Below are 27698 nucleotides of genomic sequence, written 5' to 3' on the forward strand. Positions count from 1 at the left end.
CTTCCCGATTCTAAGTCCAACAATGTACCGGCAAACCCGGCTGGGCCCTCAGCAAATGCCCGTTGCTTGCCCACCCTGACACAGGTGGAGGTCAGGGCCGGCCGCCCTCAGAGGAGGAGGCTGCCGTGGGTGGAAGTCGAGGAGGACCGCGTGGGGGGCGCCCGTGGGGCAGGAATAAGAGGGGTTAGAGGCCGTCGGGGAGCGGAGGACCAGGGCTCAGGTGGAGAGAAATGCACGCTACTGGAGGCAGCCGAGCTAGGGAGGGGAGGGCGGGCCCGAGATGAGAGGTGGGCGGGGACTGGGCGGAGCCACGGCGACAGGCCCCGCCCCCGTGTAGCGGAGGTGCCGGTCGGGGGGAGGGGGGGCGGGAGACGCTCTGTCCCACGCTCCGCCCGTGCTCAGTGGTTAAGATGGCGGCAGTAGCGGCGGCGGCGGCAGCGGCGGCGTTGGGGGCGCGGGGCCGCCGGAGGGGGAGGGAACGCCGGAGCCCGTGAGTCTCCCGCAGCCCAGTGGAGGCGGCGGCCGAGACCCCGCGCACGAAGGCCGCTCGGCCGGGCCGGCCGCCGCCGCTGCAGCAAGCGAGTTAGCGAGCGCCGGGCAGGGAGCCCCGAGGCCGGAGCCAGGAAGGGAGGAATGTGACCGGGGGTCGGCGGGGGCTCGGGAGTACGCGAGCGCGGGGATGGGGCAGCAGGTGGGCCGCGTCGGGGAGGCGCCGGGGCTCCAGCAGCCGCAGCCCCGCGGGAGCCGCGGGAGCAGCGCCGCCAGGCCGGCCGGGCGCAGGCGGGACCCGGCGGGGCGCGCGGAGGAGGCCGGCTTCAATATCTTCACCCAGCATGGTGAGTGAGGGAGGGGGCGCGCGGGCGGGGGCGCGAGGGGGGCCGAGGCCGGGACCCCGGGCGTGGGCCTCCCCGTGGGGGCAGCCGCGGGGACCCCAGGCGACCCCGCGAGGAGGAGGAGGAAGAAGGGGGAGGGGTGGGTAGGAGAACGCGTGAGTTGTACCCCCGAGGATGGACAGATGGACTCCTAATCCAAGGGGGACAAACGAGGTCAGCAGATGAAACAAACGTAGGTGTCAGGGGGTGAGGCGTGGGGGGCTGCACCTCAGAGTCAAGCCAAATCCTCCAGCCTCCAGGAACCCTAATCCTAGAGACCTCCCCGAATTGCCCCTGGCTTTAACGTGTTTGCATTGCCCTGCGAGCTCCTCTGGAGCGGGGACTGTTCGGTTTTTGTCCCTGTATCTCCAAGCACTCAGCACGTAGTAGGCGCTGGACCCACAGGGTGCAATCTGGGAAATGGAGACATAAAAAAGGGGTAAAGGCATATGAGAGGTAGAAAGACTTCCAGCAGATCCGACTTCCACGAGAGGCTTCAGAGATTTGAGGAGAGAGAGAAGTAGGGAGCTGTTTTCTGAGGAGACTTCATTGAGGGTCAGAGAGATGAGAGGTGGGGGTTTTCTAAAGAAGCTGCTGTCCAATGTCCAGGAATATTTGGTGATATTGATGGGTTTTTGAATGAGAAAGGAGATAGGGTTTGTATTTGGTACTCCTATCAGGGCTAAAGGCTGTACTGATCTTTTCAGGCGAACCTTTGATAAAGGTGTAGTATGAGTTAGTTTCTCTTGAGATAATTCAATATGGAGGAACGTGTGGACAAGCAATTCTTAGGAAAATATTTGTTGAAGTATTTTTGTGAGTGTGCACTAAGGTTCTGCCATGGGTTTATTTTTCTCTCAGTGATCTCATTAGATCCCTTGGATTTGGTGATGCTGACAGTGACTTCCAGGCTTATAAATCCAGCCCTAGTTTCTCTCCTGAGCGCCAGTCATGCATTGGTCAGCTGACCATTGGACATTTCCCACTAGATGTTTAGAAGGCATCTTAAATTCTCCCTCTCAGTTGGGAAGCATTTATTGAGCACCTACTTGTGCCAGGCACTGGAGAGAAAAAGACCAAATCAAAACAGTTCCTGCTCTCAAGTGGCTTCCACTCTACAGGGGAATACATACATATGTGTGTATACATACACAAAGTATATAGGAAGTAATTTCGATGGTGAAGCACTTAGGGACTGGAAGGCTGTGAAAAAGTCTTTTTTTTTTTAATGAAAACATACCCTTTTCCCAACTTCTTACTCTTGTCTGAGGTACCACTATCCTTCCAGCCATCCAAGTTTGCAACTTTAGAGTCATTATGTCCCCCTTATTCCTCCCTCCACCCCCTCAACCCCCATTCAATCAATTGCCAAGTTTTGTCAGTTGTCAGTTTTACTTCCTTGGTTTTCCTCACTTGCAACCCCTTCACACCACTCTTACCACAACTACTATAATTTAGGCTCTTCTCTCTTCTCACCTAGACTACTGCTATAGCATCCTATTTGGTCTCTCCAGTTTGTACTCTACACAGTGTAGAGTACAATCTACCAAAGTGACTTTTCAAACACAGGTTAGACCATGTCCCTATCCACTTCAGCAAGATCCAGTGGCACCCTAGTTCCTCTAGGACAGAATATAGTCTCTCTCTTTTAAATCTCTTCATCTGGACCTATCTTTACTGGCTTCCTACACATTAGCGTCCTTCACACTCTCTACATTCTAGCTGAAAGGGCTAATTGGCTACATATACCTTGTTCATGACATTTTATTAGCTTTTGCAGACTATCTCTCATGCCTGTAATGTACTTCTTCCTTACCTCTGCTTCTTAGAATCCCTAAGCAGCTCCTTTTAACATTTAGCTCAAGTGCCATCCCCCAGGGAAGCCTTTCCTGATCATTTGTTCCTTTCTGCTAAGTATTGGTGCCCATGTTATTTCCTATTTACATTGCTTGTATATTATATTTATTTATGTAGTATGTAGCACATATTAGGTACTTAAAGAATAATTGTTGATTGAGAAATAGATCTAACCCCTTAAAGAATTTTCAGTCTAGCTGGGGAGATAAGAACAACAACACATGTGAAAGTTAAAGAATAATTATTCTATATTATTGTTATATATACTTACATATTAATATATGATAAATATTATTACATATATTCTTAAATTTAAGACCAGTTTTGAGAAGAGAGATACAGGTAAGTGTAGTAATAGTAAGTAGATACCAGTAAGAGTAGTCAGAGAAGAAGGGATTTTAGTTGGACTTTGAAGGGGATGGAACGGAGGAGGGAAAAAAGAAGGCATTTTATTTGTTTTTTGCTTTTTTTTTTTGCTTTTTGGAGGGCAATTGGGGTTATGTGACTTGCCCAAGGTCACACAGCTATTTTTTGTGTTAAGTGTCTGAGGCCGGATCCGAACCCAGGTCCTCCTGATTCCAGGGCCAGTGCTCTATTCACTGTGCCACCTAGCCGCCCCAAGAAGAAGGCATTTTGCCTTCTATAGATGAGAGTAAAGGCTTAGAGGCTAGGGACAGCTAGGTGGCACAGTGAATAGAGGACCAGCCCTGGAGTCAGGAGGAACCGAGTTCAAATCCAACCTCAGACACTTAACACAAAAACTAGTCATGTGACCTTGGGCAAGTCACTTAACCTAAAAAAAAAGACTCAGAGGATGAATGTAGTGTTTGTGGGATAGTGAGGGTGAAGATTTTGAATGGATGATTAGGTAAGGCGTGACCATACAAGTCCATGAAAACCAGCTTAGTTTTGAGTTGATTTAGTAGCGAAGAAAGAACATTTGAAAATTTTGTAGGAGAGGACTGGCATGATGATAAATGAGTACGTAAGTGCTTAGTAAGCTCTCACTAAAGGTGAAGACAAATATAAAGTTGATACCAATAGATGCACTCGAGGAGTTCATGTTGTAGTAGGGGGAGACAACATATATAGGAGTAAGTTGGAAAGGCCCCGTGATCTTTAGGGTTCAGCAGTAAAACAGATGGTCATATGCTTTCCTTAATATAATTTCCATTGATAAAACTGTGAGGTTGAGCCATTTGCCAGTTCCAAGGACTGGGGAGAATTATCTTTTCTGAGTTGTCTCTAGCTGTGGTTGCTGAGGAGGGGCTGCAGGACCTGCAGAAGCAATTGCCGGGTTACCTTTCCAAACAGATTAATTCCCTGGTGATGGCTGCAAGAGCTAGATTAGAAAGGGGCATGATGTGGGGGGCATAACTGTTTACTGGGTCTTTTTAGCACAAAGTCTCTCTAGGGTCTGAAGGAAGGTGATGGTTGAAGCATTGGCAGTAAACATTCTCTTTGAATTTGTGACAGAAAAGGAAAGTTACACATTGAGATAATCACCTTAGATTTTTTTTGAATGACAGTTTTCACAGGGTATAGATAATGTATGATCCTGTAGCATAATGTATTCAGTGAAAGTTAGCTTAGAAAGGTTGGGATGCTCTCACAACTAAAATAGCAGCTCACAGTTATATAGTACTTTCCAATTTACAAAGCTCCTTCCTCATAACTTTATTGAGGCAGATAGGGCAAAAATCTGTTGATCATAAAATAATGTTAAGGAAGATTAGTCTGGCAACGCTATACAGAATGGATTCGAATTGGAGGAGATGAGTTGATGAGGTCAGCTATAGAGGACTGTTGCAGTAATCTAAGCATGAAATGACTAGCATTGACCTGTTGTGACAATGAAATGGAAGGGAAGGAGTATGAAAGATGTCTCAAGGAAGACTAGTAGGGATTTGGTAATTGCCTGTGGAAAATGAAAATAAGAATCAGTCAAACCATTGTAAAGTTTCAAGTCTGAATGACTAGAATAGTGTTGATATTCTCAAATCCAAGTGGTTTAACAAGCATTTACTGAGCACCTATTTTGAGGGAGACATGACATTCAGCACTAAGGGATTTTGTCCAAAGATACATCTGTGTAAAACATCTGTCCCTTCAAGGATTTTATAATCCAGTAGGGGAGATAAGATATTCACAAACAACTATAACAGAAAGTGGACTCTGATAAGTACATGAGAGCTATTTTCTATAGTGCTGTGTAACATTTGAAAATGGAGAGATACTAATTATCATAGAAGTTGCAAGTTGATCCTTAGGGGGAAGGGGAAAAAGGAACAAGCCTTTATTAAACACCTACTGTGTACCAGGTGCTTTGCTAAGTGCTTTACAATTGTTACCTCTTTCTAAAGGGAAAAAGAGTTTTTTGTGGTAATTGATAATTTAAAAAGAGTAGGCAAATATGGAAGAAAATAAAGATGGAATCAGCCCTTATTGAGAAAATCGAACATTTTGTGAGCTCTTCTGTTAGATTCTGAATTAATCTGCAGTACTTTCTTATGCTTTAGGAAAAATAGTGAAATATTAGTTGACATTTAATTTATAGAACCAGAACATACAATGAAAAATTCTGAAACTATAACTGATATAAATTGCTATTCAGAGTTACAACTATAAAAGAAATCTAGATATCTGTCATCTATCTAGCTATCGTTCTAATTTCAGATAACCATCTTAACTGGCTGCATTCTTCAGTAACACCCAAATTCTTCATTATATTTAGTTACTTCTCCTTATTGTCCCACAAACACTACATTTCATCCTGTCATGCAGATAGTTCCCCCTATCTAAAATGTCTGCCCTTTTCCATCTTTTCCATCTCCTCCAAAGTCTGACTAAAGTACTACCTTCTCTGAGTACTCCAAGTTATATATACATATATAAACTTTATATATAATACACATTATATATGTGTGTACACAATACATATATATCTCTGTGCATGTGTGTGTACATAGATAAACACAGATGGGTAGCTAGCTCTTCAGAGGTGGTAGTTAGATCTTAGTTTATTGAGTTAATGAGAAATAATCAGGAAAAATGCACAATGTATGGCACTGATAATGACAGCCAATTACAGTTTTGTGTTTCTTTACTTTGTATGTTTCACATACCATATGCATTGTTATGGTAGTTCCTTTAAATTAAAATGCTCTGTTTCGTTGTGACTTAGCATTTTCTGGGTTCTTGAAGGTTATAACAGTAAAAATTAAGTTCTAGCAGATGCTACCAAGTTGGAAAGTCTTGGAATATTGACTTGTAATAGATTGTGTAACTTTTCTTCTTTCTTTCTTTCTTTCTTTCTTTCTCTTCCTTCCTTCCTTCCTTCCTTCCTTCCTTCCTTCCTTCCTTCCTTCCTTCCTTCCTTCCTTCCTTCCTTCCTTCTGCTTTTTTGGAGGGCAGTTAGGGTTAAGTGACTTACCCAAGATCACACAGCTAGTTTTTGTGTTAAGTGTCTGAGGCTGGATTTGAACTCATGTCCTCCTGACTCCAGGGCTGGTGCTCTATTCACTATGCCACCTAGCCGCCCCTTGTGTATCTTCTTTTCAACTTAGTAAATGTCCATAGGCTTATGATGTTAGGTTGGCATCAGGTAGTACTGCTTTTTGAGCATAGTAAGTTTGAACCATCATCTGAGAAGTCATGATGGGTAATGATCTGCATTGATGGATGAATTGCAGGGGTTTGAAGTAGTTGAGTATGCTTCTTGATTTTGGTCTTTCATCCAAAATGTTCATTCTTTTAATGTGGACTAGATAATACTTAGGAAGATCAGAACAGTAACTTAAAATTGTAGGATTTTAGAGTAGAACATATCTTGGACTTCATCTAGTCCAATCTCTTACAAGATGTTTATATAGCTAGGTGGTAGTATATCTACAATTGAAACTACCTGATTACTAGCTATTTGCCCTGTCAGTGCCTTCTGTGAACATCATATGTTGTGAATCATTTTTGGTATTCAATTAGTAAGATCACCACGTGACTTTTCAGATCTTTGTTTGTCAATGAAGTTTTGTGTCCAAATCTGTAGGGTAGCATTTTATCTTGTTTCTTTAATTTGAGGCAGCATGTTGGGGACAGAGAGCTGGCTTCAGAGTGAGAAAGTTCTGTTTTTCATGCCCTGCCCCTGATACATACTGCCTGTGTCACCCTGGGCTGGTCACTGAGCCTCTTAGAGCTCAAGGCAGCTGACAAATTGCAGAGAAGGTACTGACCTGCATTGGTAGAGTGAATTCCTAGCCTGGGAGTTCCCTATACCAATGAAATCACAGCTCTTGTCCCCATCTCTTAAATTCATATTAAACATTCTAAAATAGTACAATAATTTAGCTTCAACCTCCATTACATATAGTTAACCATTTGTTTTCACTATTTATAGTAGTCATATCAAATTAAGATGTAGTGATGATGATTTTTTTTAAGTTAAACTCATCATAATAAACTTCCTCTTGAATTATAGTTGTTTTTCTTCATTTGGAATTTTGGCTCAATTTTTATCTTTACATGATTTTTTGAATTAAAAGTGGAGTGTTAGAATGGAAAATTGCACTGTTGCCAATAATAGTAATTATGATGAACATCTGGTAGTTTCTTTAAATTTTGCAAGATGTTTTACATATATTTATATGATTTTCAGAACACCCTGGTGGGTGATCACTTTTATTATTATTGTTCCCAGTTTATAGGCGAGGAAACACTGAGAAAGTGATTATCTAAATTTATATAACCGGTATAGGTCAGCAACAGGACTTGAACCTGGATTTTCCTATCTCTAAGCTTGGTGCTCTGTGCACTGTGCCACACTCCTCCCAGGACAAATGAAACAGTATTTTTAGGTAGTTTCATTTATAATGACATGTGTAATACCTCAAGGAATAAAATCTCCAGAGACCTAAACTTATCTGTATGAAGTCAGCTGGATTTCTTTATTTAAAAACAAAAAACTTCATAAGTCAAGAATAAGATTTATCTGCATTTCTAGCTATATGACATGAAATTGTTTTTCAGTCATATCTGACTCTCCATGACCCCATTTGGGGTTTTCTTGGAAGAGATACTGGAGTGGTTTACCATTTCCTTCTCCAGCTCATTTTATAGATGATGAACTGAGGCAAGCAAGATTAAGTCAGTTGCCCAGGGTTATACAGATAGTAAGGGTCTGAGGCCAGATTTGAACTCAGGAAAAGGAGTCTTCCTGACTCCAGACACAGCACTCTATCCACTAATAACCTAGCTGCCCCATATTATGTGACAATACTGCAATGTATTTGTATTGTATACGAAGTTGTATTTATATTGCATATAAATTGGATTTTTAGGCAAAATTGTGTGATATTTAGGATTGTCTTCTGCTGTATCAAGTTTCTCTCCTTGTACTCTTTGTCCGCGCCATGATGGACCAAGCCTTCCTTCAAAGCCCTAATGCTTCCCTTCTTTCTTTACCTATCAAAACAGGTAAAAATCTGATATTATTTATATTTAATTTATCGTAGACTGATGATCACTAAAGTAAGTAGAATAATTTTTGTAAATATGTTACGTCCACTGATGTGTGTGATCTTTTATCTATAATTGTAGAGGGAAAACCTTTTTCATTTAAGACATTTTAACTATGAGGAGACAAGTGGGGAGTTTGTTTATTTGTTTATGAGTATGAAGGTGATAGGGGTTAGGAGGAGGAGAGGGCAGTTAGAAAGAGAAGTTCCTAAATTTATAGCCAGGTTTCTTCAGTTGTCTCCAAAGGGAAACCAGACTATCTTTTTTTTTTTTTTAAGCGACTTGTACTGGGAAGTGGGACTAGAGTATATTAAGATCTCCTTTCTGCTAATGTTCTTTTAATCTTTTGAGGAAGATGAAGCAGGAGTTCTGTTACTGGAGGAATCAAGACATTTGGAGGCCTAGATGAGAGTAGTTGTAGAGGGAAGGGGAATCTGGGATCTTTGATCATCAGTTTCTTCTAGAACCTAAAACCGATCCTTACCCTAAGCATAGACATTTTCCAAAATCAATATGGTGTTAAATATGAGGATCTGGGATATGTGATTATTTGATTCCATATTTCTAGTATCTTTGTGTATAAAGATGATACTACTGCTTTGATGTACTTTTTTTTCTTTTTGGAGGGGGGAAGGCAGGGCAATTGGGGTTAAGTGACTTGCCCAACGTCACACAGCTAGTAAGTGTTAAGTGTTTGAACTCAGATCCTCCTGACTTCAGGGCTGGTGCTCTATTCACTGCACCACCTAGCTGCCCCTTTGATGTACTTCTTGAGTCCATTAGCATAGTCCAGGGTAAGTCCAGAAGACTGGACCTTGGCATCATAGTCATTGTGCTTGGACAAAGAGATAAAATGGTTACTAGCTGAATCTTCATTTAGAAATTTAACTAATTAGTGTGTAATATCCTAGACCAGTGATTCTCTAAGTATTCTTTATTGAATGTTTAAGTAGTTTTATTTTCATTGGTAGGTTACACTTTACTTCTTGCTATTATTTTAGGAATACCATTTAGAATTCTTAATAAAGGCTTAATGTAACCTTACTATATTGAAATCATTGAACTAATCCATGCTTCCTTAGAAAACTGTGGGTAAGTTTTTTTTTTAATTTCAATGTTTTAAAAATGTAAACAGTTGTCTTATCTGGTTATATCAGCTGAAGTACTTTAGAAATCTACATGCTGATACAGTTATTCATATCAGTGTACTGATTGTATGGTTATTTCTGTAATGTCTTCTCTCATTTGTTAGATTGCAAACTCCTGGAAGGTAGGAGCTCTAGCTTATACAAATTCCTATGTTCCCAAAAGCACCTAGGTAGCACTATCCTTGGCACATCCCAGAAAGTCTATAAATATTTGCAAATGAGTGTTTGCTTTTAAAAAATATTCAATGTATCTATGATAGATTTTGAAATTGAAATTTGAATGTTTTTATCACAACTTTAATTGCAAAGAAAAAAATTTACACAAAATTATAATCAATAACGATTAATATATAAAAATATTACCAAGTAGTCAAATGTTTATCTGTCTTTGACTGTCCTTGTCACCAAGAGTGAAAGAGCTCAGTTGGATTTCATGGCTTGGGTTTTCCTTTGAAGATAATGTTTGGTAACATTTTAAAATAATGGTGGTAATGATAGAAACATGTATTTTAAAAAGTTTGTCTCAGAACTTTTAAAGTAGTTTAAGTATCACCTGAAACTGTAGATGATCTTTTTGTTTGTTTGCATGGTAGGTAATTTTGAAGAGGTTTTTATTGTAACATTCCAGAAGTTGTGAACTTTCTTTAATGTTTATGCCAAGATAGATGCATTACATGTGTTATTTGTCTTTGTAATTTGTATACATTTGTTATTTGTGATTTATATTCAATACATGTATATTACTGTATTATTTCTGCTAATTAGATTTCATCGAGCATGTTAACTCTGCAGGTAAAGAGCCAATCTTTTGAATTCCTGATTGCTGTTAAATTAACTTTCTATTTTTCTATGTGAAATATTAATGATTCTTGTGGTAATCCTTGGTTTACTGGTCACTGAATCTTTGCAATCTGTGAATGTTAATTGTCAATAATGAACTAATTAGAACATATTTCTCTATTCTGTTATACTGAGTTGATCATCTAAATAAAAGCATAGAGAACACACTCTCAAATGTAATGCTTTGCCAGATTTAGGATTTTAAAAATCTCAATTTGATACTCTTCTGACTTGGTTCTTCTTACAGTTCTTGCTGAAACGCTGAGTGTTCTGTGGTGCTGCAGCCGCCTCCATAGTGATGATGCCAGTATATTGGCTTTTGATCCAGCAGAACACAAAGCTCAGCAGGACCAGGCCACTTGTGTTCCTGGTTTGCTTTCCAGGGAGGAGGAGTTTAGAAACCTTCTACTTTGTGTGTCAAGGTCAAGCAAAAACAGTCTGAGACTTATTACAATGTATATACAAATGCAGTTCTGATAACTTAATATGTCAGATCTAGCAAACTGGAATGAATGAAGGTTAATTTTGTCTTTAGCATTTTGTGACCACAAAGAAGCATTGAATAAACATTTTTTCTAAAAACAAAACAACAACAACAAAACTAGCATTAGAAACACTGCAAGCATAATTGGTCAAACCATCCATGCTTTATAGAGAACAGAATAGTTTCCTAAAGTTTTTGTTGATTTTTTTGGATTTATTTTCTGTCAAGGCTTTTATTTTCTTAAACCTGAGATATTTCTTAAAAAAAAAATACCTAGAAGTAAAGGATGAACATGCAAATTGACCTAAGAATATTGACTGCTACCATAATTCATTCTGCTTGCATTCTCTTGGTATTGTCTTCAGAGTGAGACATTTTATTTATCCTTAGACTTTGAGTTTTAGCTATTAATAATTGTGACCAGCACTTTGGTTATTTGCTCATTTACTGTTCTCTAACTCATCCTAAGTATTTGTGACTTAAATGTAAATACATTGAAGAAATACAGCTGTTTTATTTGAATAAGACATTTTGAAATTGAAAAACGGAAGGAAAAAAAAAACCTGAATAATTTTCAACACATTTTGACTGAGGATGCAGCAAAGGAAAAGTCATTATTATTAGTTTTCCTAAAAGGTAAAATCTACATATGATTTAAAGTGGTTTGTATTACATGTCTTGGTTACTGAAGAGTTCAAGAAACTAGTTATATGAAGGAGCATGGAAATGGAAGTCATGGTAGTTGAATTTGAGTTTAGCTTTACTACTGCTGAGGTGGAATACCAGAGTCAATTCATGTCTTTGGTCCTCAGTTTCCTCATCTGTAAAATGAGGGCCTTGGACTGGATGATATTTAACAGTCTATGAATCTGTAATTGTAGCTTTAGCCATTGTATGGACATTGCCTTGATATTAATGTATTTAGTGTCAAGATCTACATCATTGATTTAAGGCCAATAGGTTAGAAATAGTGCAGATTTTGGCAACTATAAACTTTTTTATGTATTGGTACAAGAACTAATTTTAACCCTATAGAGTTGTGTTGCTGGAGAAATCAAGGCTCTTGAAGGCCCAGGTCAGAGTGGCTGTAGAGGAAGGAAGAGCCTGTGGTCCTTGATCATCAGTTTCTTGTAGGACCTAGAGCTGACCCTTGACCATATTTTCTCTAGAGTACGATGCACTTGTGTTTAGCTTTTGGATCAATATGTACTTACAACATTGCTGACAGTTCATTAACTTACTGTAAGTCCAAATTCAGAGTGTCAAATGAATAATAGGAAATTGATATTAACATTGGGGAATGCTTTTTGGGACTCATTATAAAATATTCTTAGTTATTATAAAATCTGCTATTCAGCCAGCTTGACAATTTTTAGGGAGAAAGAGCATTGATTGACCAACACAGGCAATTATTTTATTTACCTTAAAACTCAGCTTGTAATAATAATACAACAAAATTTGTGTATAGATATATTCCACTTGATATTGTTCATCGGTTCTGTGAAAAAGTGATGTTAGGTAAAACAGTGAAGGGAACAGTCCAGTAAGAACATTATTTTAGCCATGACATAAGTAATAAGGTAATGATAAGCAGATCACAGTGGACTTTTCAGTTGTTATGACTGAGATTATATCTGGAATATGATCACTGATCTTTTTTGGATAAGATCAGTGATATTACAGTTAGGTTTTTATGACTTAATGGCAAGGCTGGGTTAAAATGTTTTAATAATATTATTGCAAAATGATTTTGGTCAGATCACTGTTAGGTTGCAAACTTCTGAAGAACTCAAAAGTATCTAATTGTGTTTCTGTGGAGTAATTGAGGGAAAGTATACTTTTCTTCATTTTAAAATTGAGAATGTTAACAGAAGGAGTTTTCTTTACTAGTATTATCTACAGTTATAAGTATAAAGCTAGGTCTTTTAAAAAAACTCAAGCAATTTAAAAATGCATACTGTATGCAGGTTACTATGCTAGGTACTAGAGATAAAAAGACAAAAGTGAAAATCTATGAGGGAAACAATGTGTACATGTAGAAATATATACAAAATATATACAAAGTAAGTACGAGGTAATTTGAGGAATGAGGCTTTGCAGAGATCTCAGAATGCTAAGGCTAGGAGGGATTGCATTTCAGGAATACATGGGGTCAGTCTTCCTATAGGCAGAGAGACAGGATTTTGTGGGTAAGAATTAATAAGAAGGCCATTTTGACTGGATCTTAAGGTAAAGGCAGATAAAGCTGGAAAGGCTGATTGGAAGCAAGTTCTGAAGGGCTTTAATTAAAATATCAGAGGAGGATGAATTTAATCCTAGAGGGTATCATTGGAGTTTGTTGAGCAGGGAAGTGACATAGTTAGACCTGTGCTTTTGGAATATAATTTTGACAGCTGTGTAGAGGATGGATTAGAAAGAGGAGAGACTTGGAGACAGAGACCAATTTCAGGAAACTATTTGCAGTTGACCATTTTAGAGGTATGAAGGCCAGAATGAAGTTGACTAATATTCTGAGTGGAGAGGAAGGTGTAGATGGGAGAAAAGATGTAGTGTTGGAGGTGTAGAATTGATGAAACTTAGCAGCCGATTGGATGTGTAGGAAAAGGGAGAATGAGGAGTAATGAATGAATTGTAACTGGAAAGTTGTTGGTAACCTCAACAGAAATAGGGAAGTTTGGAAGAGGGGTAAGTTGGGGAGGGAGAGGTAATGACTACTATTTTGGACCTGTTGGATTTCGGGTGGGTATAGGACATCTAGTTTGAAATGTCAGGAGGCAGTTGATGCAAACTAAAGGTCAGTAGAGACTAGAGCTATACATACAAGTCCAGTGGTTGTCTATATAGAGATGGTTCTTAATCACTTGGGAGCTGATGAGTTTACTCATTGAGATAGTGAAGAGAGAAAAGGGAAGGCCCAAGACAGATCCTTTGAAATATTTCTGCTGTTAACAGCACATGATATGGTTGATTATTGAGTGAAGGAGACTGAAGACACTGGTACACAGAGAACAAAGAAAGCAGGGTCACAAAACCCCAAAGAGAGAGTATCCAGGAGGAAAGGTTCATTAATAGCTTTAAATACTGAAGAAAAGTTAAGAATTATGGTTGAGAAAAGACCATTAGATTTAGCAATTAAGAGATCATTTGAACTTTGGAGAAGAGTAGCTTTAGTGGAGTGGGTGGTCAGAAATTAATATGCAGAGGTTTAAGGAGGAGTGAGAGGAGAGTCATTGTAGGCAATGAGTATGGACAACTTGTTCTAGGAGTTTGGCTGTGAAAAGAGGAGAAGAGATAATACGAAGGTAACTTGTAGGGGTGGGCAGATTGAAAGGGGTCAAGTGAGGATATTTTTTTTATGGATAGTGAAGACCTGACTGTTTTTAGCCAGCAGGGAATGAATTGGTAGATGGACAGTGGGGATGATTGGGGATGGGATGAATGGTACAAATAGGGAGGTTGGCTTTGGTGGAGAAGGACCACCTTTCCATCAGGTTGCAGTAAAGGAGGAGAAAAAGAAATAAATAAAAAGAAAGAAAATTAAGAAATAATAGAAAAAGAACAAATAGGAAGGGAAAAAGAGGATTTGTGTTAAACAGGAACAGGAATTTACAGGGGAATTGCCTCTCTTTTCTTAGTAAACTGATTAGAAGTCTGCTGAGAAGGTAAAAGTAATGTGGAAAACGTGAGGATAGATGAGAAGGTTTGGAACAAGTAGCTATGAGGATCGTAACAGAGAATCGGTTATGGAGGAGTTAAAAAATTGCCTCTATGAAGTGAGGGCCTAGTTAAGATTATCTAACAAACTTACAGTGGACCCAGTCAGCATTAGTTGCTTAGCTGATGGTTTGTTTGAGTGCAGAGTGCTAGATTCTAGATTATAAATAATCTTAGATAATTCTTTCCCTCTACTTAGCTATGGATGAAATAAGACTCATATTTACTAACATACAGGTATTACCTAAATGACAGTATAATATTAGGTGCTGTTTTTCTTTTTTTTTATAGGAATTATCTAGCTTTGAACTACAAGTCTAGCACTAGCTGGAACCTTCTTCTGTAAAATGGAGATAATACTTGTGGTACCTACCTCACATGACGGTAGTTTTGAAAGTGCTTTGTAAATCATATAGCGGTATGTAGAAAAGTGAACCATTATTGTAAGTCAGTGAGCGTTTAAGTGTTTACCATGTACCAGTCACTGTCTTAAGCATTGGGGATCAAAGGAAAGGCAAAAAAGAGAAAAAAACCCCACCCAAAAACAGCTCTTGCTTTCAAGGAGGTTGCATTCTAATGGGGGAGACAGTCTATAATATCTCGGTTTATACAAGATATATACAGAGTATAAGAAGGAAATGTGAAAGGGGAAGGCATTAAGCTAGGAGAGAGGAAAAAGGCCCCCTGCAGAAGGTGAATTTTGAGTTGAATCTTGAAGGAAGCCAGGGAAACAAGAGACAAGTGAGGAGACATTCTAGGCATGAGTGCATTTCAAAGGCAAAGGAAGGTGGAGTGACATTTTCAAGGAACTGTAAGCAGGCCAGTGTAGCTAGATTGTAGAGTATGTGAAAGAGAGTAAGTATGAGAAGATTAGAAAGTTAGGAAGGGGGGCGGCTAGGTGGCACAGGGAGTCAGGAGAACTCGAGTTTGCTTTCGGCCTTAGACACTTAATACCCACACACACACACAAAACTAGCCGTATAACCTTGGGCAAGTTACTTAACCCCAATTGCCCTTCAAAAGGCAAAAAAAAAAAGTTAAGGAGACAGGTTATGAAGAGATTAAAATGTCAGAAAACTTTATATTTGACCTTACCAGAAGTAGGGAGCTAATGGAGATCTTTGAGCAAGGGGAATTACATAGTCAAGACATTTTTTAAAAATCATCTTGGCGCAGGGCAGCCAGGTGGTGCAGTGAGTAAGAGCACCGGCCCAGAGTCGGGATGACCTGGGATCGAATCCGGGCTCAGATACTTAGCACCACACCCAAAAATAACTGGCCGTGTAACCTTGAGCAAGTTACTTAACCCCATTTGCTTTAAAAAAAAAAATCATCTTGGCACCTAGTGGAAGGTGTCTTGGAGTAGGGAAAACTTAAGACAGAAAAACCAATTAGAATGCTGTTTCAGTAGTTCAAGAAAGAGGTAATGAAGGCCTGAACTTGGGTCATAGCTATATTAGTAGAGAAAATAGAATGTTTATGAGAGATACTTTGAAGGTAGAAATCACAAGATTTGACAACAGATTGGTTATGTGTGGTATGAGTGAGAAATTGACTGACCTTGAGTTTATAGGCCTGAGTAACTAGGAAGGATGGTAGTGCTGTTGACATTAGAAGTTTGGGGACATAGTTAGGGGGTTAGTTTTTTGGAGAAAGATAACAAATTCTCTTTTGGACTTTTGTTGAGTTTGAGATGTTCCAAGAGGCAGTAGTTTAGGAGAGAGGCAAGGCTGGATATAAAGATGGAATTGTTTGCATGGATATGAGAATTGAACCCATGGGGGGTGATGAGATCATCAAATGGAATAATATAAAGTTTAAAAAGGAGGGGGCAGAGTTGTAGGGGATACTGATGGTTAGAGTATATGACATGAAAGGACTAGCAAAGGAGAATAGGAAGAAGCAGTTAGACAGATTGGAGAAGAATCAAGAGAAAGAGAGTGGTATAATACATTCGAGAGAAGAAAGAGCATCCAGGAGAGGAAAATGTCAAGTGTCATGCTGCAGAGGTCATAGAAGAGGAAGACTGAGAAAGAGCTGTTAGATTTGCAGTAAGAGATCTTGGTAACTTTGAGAGACCTGTTTTAGTTGAGTGATGATGTCAGAAGCCAGAATAGAGGGTTTAGAAGAGAGTGAAGGAAGTTACAGGCACCTAGTATAGATGTCTTTCTAGTGGAGTTTTGTCGCAAAAGGGAAGATGAAATGATAGCATGAAAGGTAAGATCAAATGAGGGGTTTTCAAGGTTGAGGAAGAGATGGGTGTGTTTGTATGTGACAAGGTACATAGGGAGGGATTGAGGATAAGAGAGGTGGGGATGATTGTGGGGACATTTGCTGGAGAAACTGGGATGGAATAGGATTGATGATACAAATGGAGAGGTTTTCTTTGGCAGGGAGAAGGGCCACCATACTTAAGTTTAAAAATACATTTTGTAATAGGAAGCATCTATGGAAAGAATATTGGATTTGGACTAAAACTAAAGTTGTGATCACATCCCATTCTGCCTATTTTTTGTGTGACCTTAGACATATTTTACTGCTCTGAGCCTCAGTTTCTCCATCTGTAAAATGGGAGTGATATTAATACTGGTACTTAATACTTTACAAGGTTGTGAGGTCTTAGGAGATAATGTATGTAAGGTACTTTATAAGCTAATGTGCTATGCAGTATAAAAACTATGATGATAAAATACTATTTCTATTTCTCTTCTGTAATTTGGGTTTCTTCATTAAGTTAACTGTATAAAGTAGAATTTACCATTAAACTAAAAAAAGTGCTTAAAATAGTAGTAACTGATAACAGTAGCTAGCATTTATATAGTGCTTTAAGGTTTGCAAAGCATTTTGCATAATTGAACTTTATGTATATTTTTCTGAGTGAGGGACATTACATGGTAGCCAAATAAATGCTAGTACAGTGTATAAACTTAGTATTTGTAGGATTTTTCAATCAGCTACTTATTTTCAGGAGACACATGGAGAAGAAGAAATAATAACAAGCAGATCCCTATTGTGTTTTTTTTTAAACTTGACATTCAGTGCTATAAGTTATAACCAATGTAGTCGATGTCTCTGCCCATTTTGATAGCATAAGATCTATTCAGTTTAGATTCATAGAATTTAGAGCTGGAAGTGACCTAGTCCCACACCCTAATTTTACAGATGAGGTAACTAACATTCAGAGACATTAAATGACTGACTTGTTTGAGATTGGATAACCAATTGGAAGCCACAAAATGATCAGAACCTGGCTCCTTATATAGTTGAAGGTTTTTCCACTATGCTATATTGACTTAGTTTATGAAGTTGTTTTGGACATTTAAAATTTGAAGAAAATGAAATGTTTTTGAGATTATGCATGTTTAATGCCTATAAATTTACCACTACTTTAATGATTTTGAATCAGTCTTTACAGACTGAGTTAGGGAAGAAACATGGTACTATGGAAAGAATTGTGGCCTGGGAGTCAGAAGTCTTGGTCTTAGTCTAAACTCTGCCAGTCACTTACTATTTGACCTTGGATAAGTCATTACTTTTTTTTAGATTCCAGTTTTCTCTTCAATTAAATGAGTATTTCTGACACTCATTTAACAGCTGAGGAAATTGTGACCCCAAATAAGAAGAAGCATCCTAGATCATCTCGTCAGATATTTTTTCATTCCTGCCCTTTCTAGATAAAACACAGGCGTTGGCCCTGGGTTGCTATGAGAAGTAGCAAATTTTTCAAATTCTTTGGTTAAACATACAGAATGAATTTTTCTCTTCATGATTCACTCATATTAACCATGTATACAGTCATAAAAATTATTGCTTGATAATCTTTATAAGAAAATCCTTCATCTTTCCTTTTTTTTTTGATCACAAATTACTTAGGAGTTTTCTAATCATCTTGATGTTACAGACAACTCAGTTTCCTGCTCAGCTTAGTTTATTGTTGCCTAGTAAAGAATGAAACACTCTTATCCACTCATCTGATGATTTAAGTGGAACATATCTACTCAGACAACAGCATATTAATTGTCAAGATTTTACTTTATGGCGATCTGTTTTAGGATGCAGCTTCAAGGATTGTGTCTGAAAGAAGGGCCTATCTATATCAATATTTTGTCTTTCTTTTATGGGAGTTGATGGATAAGGTGGCTTAAGAAAAAAACAAGTATAATTCTGTCTAGTCTAGGATCTTTTTACTTTTTTGACCCTGTTAATCTTGACTTTAAGGTAGATTGGTAACTATTGTAGTTTGAGTTGAAGTTTTTTTTTTAACCTTTATCAACAGTATTTCCTATTGAAAGTGCTGTACTTTTTCCAATAGAATGATGATGTGTCTGCTGGATGATATTAATTTGTATGGGTAGGTTGTCCATTCCAGGTTACAGGATCACAGATTTAAGACTGGAAATAATCCCAGAGGTCATCTCCAACCCTCTCATTTTATAGATGAGGAATATGATTCCCAGAGAGGTTAAGCAACTTGCCCAAGCAGATAATGACATAACCAGGATTTATCACTGGTGAATGATAGATTGCCTTATGGCTGTTAAACCATGGTCCTTTTTCTCTTGTGATCTTTAACTTGTTTTTCTGTGTTAACCTTATTCACTTAATTTTCTCTAAGCCTCAATTTTCTCATTTTGAGTTAAGTACATTATAAGGATTGGTGCAATTTAAACTATTAGTCAGGAAGACTTGAATATCTCAGTCCTTACACCAAGTCTTCATTGCAAAGTGGAAACAGTCTGGGCTCTGGAAGACAATAATAGTGAAATGGAATCTGCCAAGTAGGAAAAGCTTTGACTGTGGCCTGGCGAAACAATATGTATCTGTTGTTGTGTGGAGACTAGCCCAACTCAGTTAGAAAGGTTCATCACTAGGTTGTCCCAATTGATTGTAAAACTTTGGCTGTGACAGTTCTTGAAGGTCATCCACAAAAGTCAGAATTCATTATCTTTATCATTGTAGAGAGTAATCATACTGATGAAATCACAGTTTCTGAAGCATATGACCATAATAAGTCATTTTTAATTTAAGTAGATTTATAATATTTCTTTAAAAGAAATGTACTTTTTCTTCCTTTTTTCCCCACACAAAATTTTTATTGCTATATTATTTTTATATCACATTCATTTCTGAATATATCCATTTCCTCTACCCAACCCAGTGAAATATCTCTCGTACAAAAGAATAAAAAGTAATGGAGGGGAATTCAGTTCAACAGAGATGAGTTTTACACCAACTGCATCTCCTAAAGAGGAGAGATGATGGATTTGGTCATCTCTTTGGGGCCAGTCTTGATCATCATAATTCTGAGCTTTTGGTTTCTTTTAACCTATATTTTTAAGCAATGGCTTATGAATGAATGAAGTTCATGTTAAGTAATTATTATGTGCAAAGAACTGTATTAAGTGCCAGGTGCACATAGAAAAGTAGGATAGCCCCTGTATTCATGTTCTAACAGAGGAGACAATACATGAAGATTTTTGTTGTAAGTCTGATGAAAAGGTCCTATGGTCCTTAGGATATATCTACAAAACAGATGGTAATGCTTCTTCTTTAATGCCATTTCCACTGGCAAAATGAAATCAGTTTCTGATATTGAACCATTTGATAGTGCCAAAGACTTTGGTGGCAAGAACTCTTATCTGGGTCTTCAGTAGCAGGGGCACCTGCATGAGCAGTTACCAGGCTGCATCTTCACAGGGGCTGCTTCCCAGGATGATGACTGAAACTTATTTTGGGGGTATTGGTGTTATTTATTTTTATAGACTTTATATTTGTGCTATACGTGTATGTGTGTTATGTACATATATGTATATATTATATGTGTATATATTGTACACACACATATGTGTAGGTGCTTATGTATGTACTTGTCTCTTCCATTTGAATGTAAACTATTTGCAAGTAGGGGGGTTCTTTCAATCTTTTTCCATGTATCCCCAGCACCTGATACTATGTCTGACTCATAGGAGCTTGATAAACTCTTGTTGACTGAGTTTGATAGTTAAAATTAAAAGCTGATTATTTTGTTTACCAAAATGAATTGAAAAACTTTTGTCAATAAGCATTTTTAAGTGCTTATTTAACAAGGCAGGCACTGTGCTAAGCTCTGAGGATACAAAAACAGAAGTGAAACAGCTCTTATTCATTATTGGGTTTGACTGTTTATTGACTCATTACCTGTGGGTCAATAACCATTCATGCAAAATGGAGAGCAACAGTTGAAAACCACCTAAGTAGAGAAAGGGGGTGAAAATTGTGGTGGTAGTGGTGGTTACTGTTTTCTAATATAGTTTCTACTTCTCATCTCTCCCTTTTTCCTTTGCTAGATGTCCAAATCTAGCAAATCTACATAAATCTACTGAAGAAGATAATTTCTTTTTTTAAGCAATCGGGGTTAAGTAACTTGCGCAAGGTTACATGGCCAGTTATTTCTGGGTGTGGTGCTAAGTATCTGAGCCTGGATTTGATCTCCAGGTCATCCTGACACTGGAGCCGGTGCTCTTACTCGCTGTGCTACCTGGCCGCCCCAGAAGATAATTTCTTAGACCTTTGAAATACTTTGTTGAAAAAGTTTTCTCTTATTTCAACTTCTTTTATTGCTTTTATCTGAAGATTTCTTAGAACTACAGAATCTCTGGGTTGGAAGGAATGTCAGAGCCTTCTAGCTCCAACTTGAACAAGAGGCCCCTCCATAACATTGTTTTTAAAATACTACATATTTTATTCAAATATTTTATAAAACGATTTCCCCTGAAATTATCAGGCATTTATTTTTTTTTTCTCCTTCTTTTCCCCAGGGGGGGGAACTCTTGTAATTTACATTAAGTCAAGCAAATCAAATTTCATATGGTCCATGTCCAAAAAAGTGCATCTCATTCTGAATATTTGGTCTGTCTTTAATCTTTGGTCTTCTGAAATTATGGTTGATTATTTTGCTGATCAGAATTTTTAAGTCGGGGTGGCCAGGTAGCACAGCGAGTAAGAGCACCGGCTCCAGTGTTGAAAAGACCTGGAGATCAAATCCCGGGCTCAGACACTTAGCACGCAACCAGAAACACCTGGCCGTGTAACCTTGAGCAAGTTACTTAACCCCAATTGCTTAGGGGCAGCCAGGTGGCTCAGCGAGTAAGAGCACCGGCTCCAGTGTCGGGATGACCTGGATCAAACCCCGGGCTCAGACACTCAGCACCACACCCAGAAATAACTGGCCGTGTAACCTTGAGCAAGTTACTTAACCCCGATTGCTTTAAAAAAAAAAAAAAGAAGAATTTTTAAGTTGTTCAAAATGGTTCCTTTTTATATCATTGATTATAATATGCATTGGTCTCTTCTGCTTATTTCACTGTGCATCAAATCATACTAATCTTCCCAGGTTTCTCTAAAACCATGCCTTCCATCATTCCTGATTAATTTTTAGTTTCCTTTAGTTTCCATTTCTTTATCACTACAAAAAAAGAAAAACTGCTACAAATACTTTTGTGCATATATGTCTTTTTCTTCTTTCTCAAATCTCTTTGCAGTATAGGCTTGCTAGTGATATCACGAGGTCAGTGGCTATGCACAGTTACGCAGTTTAGTAACTTTTTAGGCACAGAGTGGCTTACTCGTGTCAAAGCTATACCAGCACGTATATCCATTTGCCTGTTTTCCTTCAGCCTTTCCCACATTTATCATTTTCCTGTTTTCTCTACTTTGCCAATCTGATAGGTGTGAGGTGGGACTTCAGAATCACTTTAATTTACATTTTTTCTAACTACTAATGACTTGGAGCACTTTTTCTTTTTAATTTATTTATTTACTTTTAGTTTACAGCATTGAGTTCCAAATTTTTGTGTCCCTCCGGAGCCCCCACAAGGCAGCATGTAATCTGATACAGGTTCTACAAATACCTTCACATTAAACATTAGTCAAGTTGGAAAAAGAGTTATAACCAATGGAGTGAACAATGAGAAAGAAGAAACGAAACAAAACACAAAAGAGAGAGCAAATAGTTTGCTTCAGCCTGCATTCAGACTCTGTAGGTCTTTTCTCTGGATGTGGATATACCTTTCCATCATGAGTCTTTTGGAGTTGTTGGAGCACTTTTTCATAGGGCTGTAGATGGCTTACTTATCTTTCCTTGAGAAGTGTTAATATCCTTTTTTTTTTTTTGCTTTTTGAAGGGGGGTAGGCAGGGCAGCTGGGGTTAAGTGACTTGCCCAAGGTGTTCACACAGCTAGTAAGTGTTAAGTGTCTGAGGCTGGATTTGAATTCAGGTGCTCCTGACTCCAGGGCTGGTGCTCTGTTCACTGAACCACCTACTGCCCCTGTTCATATCGTTTGACCATTTTTGACTTGGTGAATGACTCTTATTCTTTTAAGTTTTAATCAGTTTCTTATATCTTAGAAATGAGACCTCATCAAACTAACTTGCTGCAAAATTTTTTCTAGTTATCAGTTTCTTTTTAATTTTAACTGAATCAGATTGTGGAAAAAATTTTAAGTTCTATTTGATCAAAGTTGTCAGCTTTATCTTTTTTTTTTTTTTTTAAAGCAATCGGGGTTAAGTAACTTGCTCAAGGTTACACGGCCAGTTATTTCTGGGTGGGTGCTAAGTGTCTGAGCCCGGGATTCGATCTCCAGGTCTTCTCAACACTGGAGCCGGTGCTCTTACTCGCTGTGCTACCTGGCCGCCCCTGTCAGCTTTATTTTATATGATATTCTCCATCCCAAAAGATAAAGTGGATAATTTTGATTACATAAAATTAAAAAGTTTTTGTGCAAATCCAATATAACTAAGATTAGAAAGGAAATAGTTAACTGGGAAAAACTCTTTGTAGTGACTTTCTTTCTATAACATTTAGTTCAATCAAATAAACATTTATGAAGTACCTATAATATGTTGGGTATTCAAAGCTAAAAGTGAAAAATAGCCCTTGCTCTCAAGGATATCATATACCAGTAGGAAGATCATATATGTACACAGTTAAGGAAATATAAGAGAATTTGAGAAAGAAGAGTGCTTTAACAATAGGAAGGTCACAAAGTGCCATCTCCTAGGGAAGGTGCATGAGTTGACCCTTGATGATTCCAAAAGGCAGAAGTGAGGAAGGAGTGCATTTTGGGCTTGGAGGATGGCCTCAGAAAATGTATGGAAGTGAGAGATGGAAGGATAAATTTGAGGAAGAGCAATAGTTTGAGTATAAGTAGATTATGTGGAGAGAAATAATATGGAATGAGTTACAAACTGTAGAGGTCCTTAAATGCCAAAATGAAGTTTGTCCTTTATCCTAGATATTTATTCTAGCCAAACTGCCCTCTTTTCTGATCCTGAAATTGTATTCAATGTTCCATCTTCCTGCCTTCATGTAGATTATCCCATTTACCTCCAATAAGCTCCCTTTGCACCTAGAATGCTTAATTTCCAAGGCTCTTTCAAGTGCTCCCTTTTTATGGGAATCCTTTCTTGACCCCCCTAATTGTTAGTGCTTTCACACTTTTCTACTTACCTCCTTTTTGCTTAGCTGTATGCTTCTTGTCATTGAAGACTGCTGTGTGTGTGTGTGTGTGTGTTTTACTTTGCATTATTAATACTTTACAGAGTACTTTCCACATGGGAGGTACTTAGTAAATGTTTGAATAAGTGAAAATCATGCCAGGCTAGTTAAGAACAAGTCACATGATGTAGACAGTGTGGTGCAGTGGAAATAACACTTGGTTAGAATCAGAACATTGTGGGTTTCCCGCATCTGACTTTTACTAGTTAGGGAAATGTGAGTAAATTACAACTTCTTTGATCATTTTCTCTTTTGTAAAATAGGGATCATAATGCTTGCAATTACCTACCTTACATTGTTGTTATTGGGAAAGTGGTTTGTAAACCATAAGATAATGTATAAATGGGAACTATTATTAACCATGTTTTCTTTTTGAATTTTAAAATTGTTAGACTTGCAAATCAGGGGAAATATACATAGAGCATGACTAAATTTCAACAAGATATTTGATGTTTTTCTTAAGATGTCTTTGTAAGACAAGGATAGAAAGATATTGGCTGGGTAATTAATAATAGGTAGATTCAGAACTGACTGAACATATTATTGAATAGTGGATTCATGTCAGCCTAGAGGGGAGTGTCTGTAGCGGTATGCTACAGGGCATATCTTTAATCTTATTTTATTTTCATTAGTTTCTTAAATAAAGACTTTGGTGACAGGACAAATTTGTGTATTGCATGATGCTCATAGGGACAGCAGAATTAGGATCCCAAAGTATCTCTGTAGGCTAAAATATATTTTTTTCCTTTTTATTTTGTAATTAATAAGTTTTGTATACCTTTAGGAGTCTAGATACTATGTCAGTTTATAGTTCCACTTTCCTATTTGATCCCTTTGACTGTCTAGTCAGATATGTATACAAATGTCCCAAAGACCTAGCTGACACCTGGCCTTTCATCTCGTTATGCCTGTCTCCTGGGGGAAGACTTCTAGAGGCCAACTGTGTGACTTCCATCTGTACTAGCACAAGGCAACTTCCACCTCCTACTGCCAGCCTGATCTCCCAACCTGGATGTGGAGAGCTCTGGTGCAAAGAAGAGCAACCTTCCCTCTGACTTCAGGCCTTCCATCTCGAAAGTGGGTAGGGAACAAGACTTCCATCCCCTTCTTTGCAGGTTCCACTTCTAGCTCCTGCTTTGATATTTCCTGCCTAATCTCCAACCTTTAGAGAGAAGATAAGTAGTAAAATGGGGCCTCCCATCTGAGTATCTGACTATGTGCCTTCCAGCCCGATCTTGAGCCTCCTCTGAGAAGAGAAGCGGCACTTTCCATTCATTGATGAACATTCTCATATCTGGTCAAACCCTACACATCCCAGTGATTCTGACCGCGTTCCTCACCAACTAATTCCTTATCCCCATCCCTTTCAACCATTTCATCCTAGAGTTCCAACCAAATGTCATCTACCCTTCCCTTATAAGAATTTCTCAAGTTTATGTGCCAGGTGCTGGGGATATAAGCCTTCAAGTGCCTTCTGGAATGCCTGTTCCTTAAGTAACAAACTTTGCTTCATCCCAGATCTTTTCCACTCCCATTTCTTCTGTCTTCTGGCTATTAATGAAACCTAACTCCTCCCTTACCATCCTTTCCAGTACTGACTATACCTTCCCTCATTCCCTTTGGCTTACTGGTTGAGGTGGGGGAGTTTGAATGTTCCTTGATCCCTATTGCCATTTCCAGATTCTCCCCGGCAGTAATGTCTCCCTCTTTGAGGTTCATATAATTCATATCTACTACCAAATCAAAACCCCAATAGCTGTTGTCTATAGACCTCCAGGTCAGTCTGCTTCCTTCCTCAGTGAGTATGATACCTGTCTCACCACTTTTCTCTTCTCGCCAACTCCTGCTTTCATACTAGGAAATTTTTATTTTTTATATATATATATATATATATATATATATATATATATATATTTATATATGTGTGTATATACATGTGTGTATATGCATGTGTGTGTGTATATATACATATGTATATATACACACACACACACACATGCGCACGAATGGGGGGAGAGAGAGAGATTGAGGGAGTCTCCCTCAAACACCCTAGCCACTCAGTTCCTCAATCTGTTTATTTCCCATGACCTATTCTGTAGAGATAACTTGAGTGGTTTCTTAAGCCAGCTCTAAAATGACACACTAGCCCGAGAAAGTGTGATGTGTAATTGTGGTCCAGGCAAGATCATCAATGCAATCCGTTTATTGATACCATGAGCAAGGTTTTTATAGAGTAAAGAAAACAAAGAAGGTAATTATAGGTCACTTAGTTTTCTAATACTCTTTGTTCAGTTTCAGGATGTCAGAGGGTGATATCAATTTAGTCCTTGACGATTATCATGTCCTTTGATGATTTCCAAGCCATATGAATAGTATCTAAAATGTATGGATGAACTAACACCTGGATAGAATCCCAGAACAGGGCATAGCCCTGGATCACAGGATATCGGGAAGACTCTAATTTTCAGTTGCATCACAGAGAAAACAGGGACTGGACAGTATGGACTGGCCACTGGAAAAACCCAGAGCTAACTTATCTAGGACCAGCCTGATTCCTGGATCAGGTGTTTTGGCTCCCTTCACTATTCCTCTACTCTATCTTAGTCATACTCAAAGATAGTCATGACTGTAATTTTGCTATCACCTACAAATGTGCTACCTCCATATTCAAGAATTCTGAAATTCCCTTATCTGACCATAATGATTTCCATAATGACTATCATGATCTGACCATAAAGATTTCCATCTCTCCTGTTCCTTACCCCTTATAAAACTCTACTTTTTGCCTACTCTGTGACCTCCAATCCCTTAGAAATCCTCAGTTCTCTCCTAGACCAATCTCTCCTCTTTTCCCCATCCTGACCCCTCAGTACAGTTCACCTCAACACTGGCTTCTTAAGTCCCTAATGTCTGATATTACCAATTGCTCACTGTCATGCTTCAACTTGGAGTCTAAGAATTTGGATTCAAATCCTAGTTTTGCCACTAACCTCTTATATGACATAGATAAATCACTTAAACTCTTTGGAACTCAAGTTTCTTACCATCTGTCTGTAAAATGAAGTTGAATTAGACCTAAGATCCCTTTGAGTTTGAAAGATGCTATTTTTATGAACTTTTATAGTCTTGCTTATTTTATAGCATAATTGTTAAGAAAAGTAATAATTGCTTTTTCCATGGATCTGAAACTCAACATATACAAATCAAAACTGATTATCTTTTACTAACCCCAAAACTACTCTCCCTAATCTTCCTATTTTTCTTGAGGGCACCAATATCTTTCTAGACATCTAGATTCTTAATTTGGGGTCCTCTTCAACTTTTCCCCTTCCCTCACATCTGATATTGAATCATTTGATGAAATTTCTTGTTTTCTGCTTCTGAGTTCTACCATTGTTTTGAACATGTTTCCTCATCTCCATTTATGTCACAACTAATCTAGTCCAGATCTTTCCTGTTGACACAACCTCCTGATTTAACTCTGCTATCTTCCACATAGTTTTTACTCCACCATCTTGGCTCTTCCCATTCCACATAGCTTTTGAAATGATGGTTCTAGATCATAGATTTTACATTTTATTTCTTTGCTTAAGAAGTTGCATTGTTTCCCTCTTGTCATTAGTATAAAATAACTCATGTGTTTGGCATTTAAAGGTCTTGAGCCTATTTCTCTCTCTCTCTCTCTCTCTCTCTCTCTCTCTCTCTCTCTCTCTCTCTCTCTCTCTCTCTCTCTCTC

The 27698-nt window shown here is 38.5% G+C and overlaps 1 protein-coding gene across 2 annotated transcripts in view; it reads left to right on the plus strand.

The window, feature by feature from the left end:
• Window positions 1-679: 679 nt before the first annotated feature.
• ABL2 (ABL proto-oncogene 2, non-receptor tyrosine kinase) overlaps window positions 680-27698 on the plus strand; it is a 104667-nt gene continuing 77648 nt past the window's right edge. For both annotated transcript variants that reach the window (XM_069065466.1, XM_069065469.1), the window contains exon 1: window positions 680-836. In XM_069065466.1, the coding sequence (XP_068921567.1) occupies window positions 680-836 (157 nt within the window). The remainder of the gene's footprint in view (window positions 837-27698) is intronic.

Source organism: Petaurus breviceps, unplaced genomic scaffold, assembly GCF_028583685.1.
Source record: "Petaurus breviceps papuanus isolate PSGF00001 unplaced genomic scaffold, PetGlider_PUasm1.0 90692, whole genome shotgun sequence".
In the NCBI taxonomy this organism is placed as follows: Eukaryota; Metazoa; Chordata; class Mammalia; order Diprotodontia; family Petauridae; genus Petaurus; species Petaurus breviceps.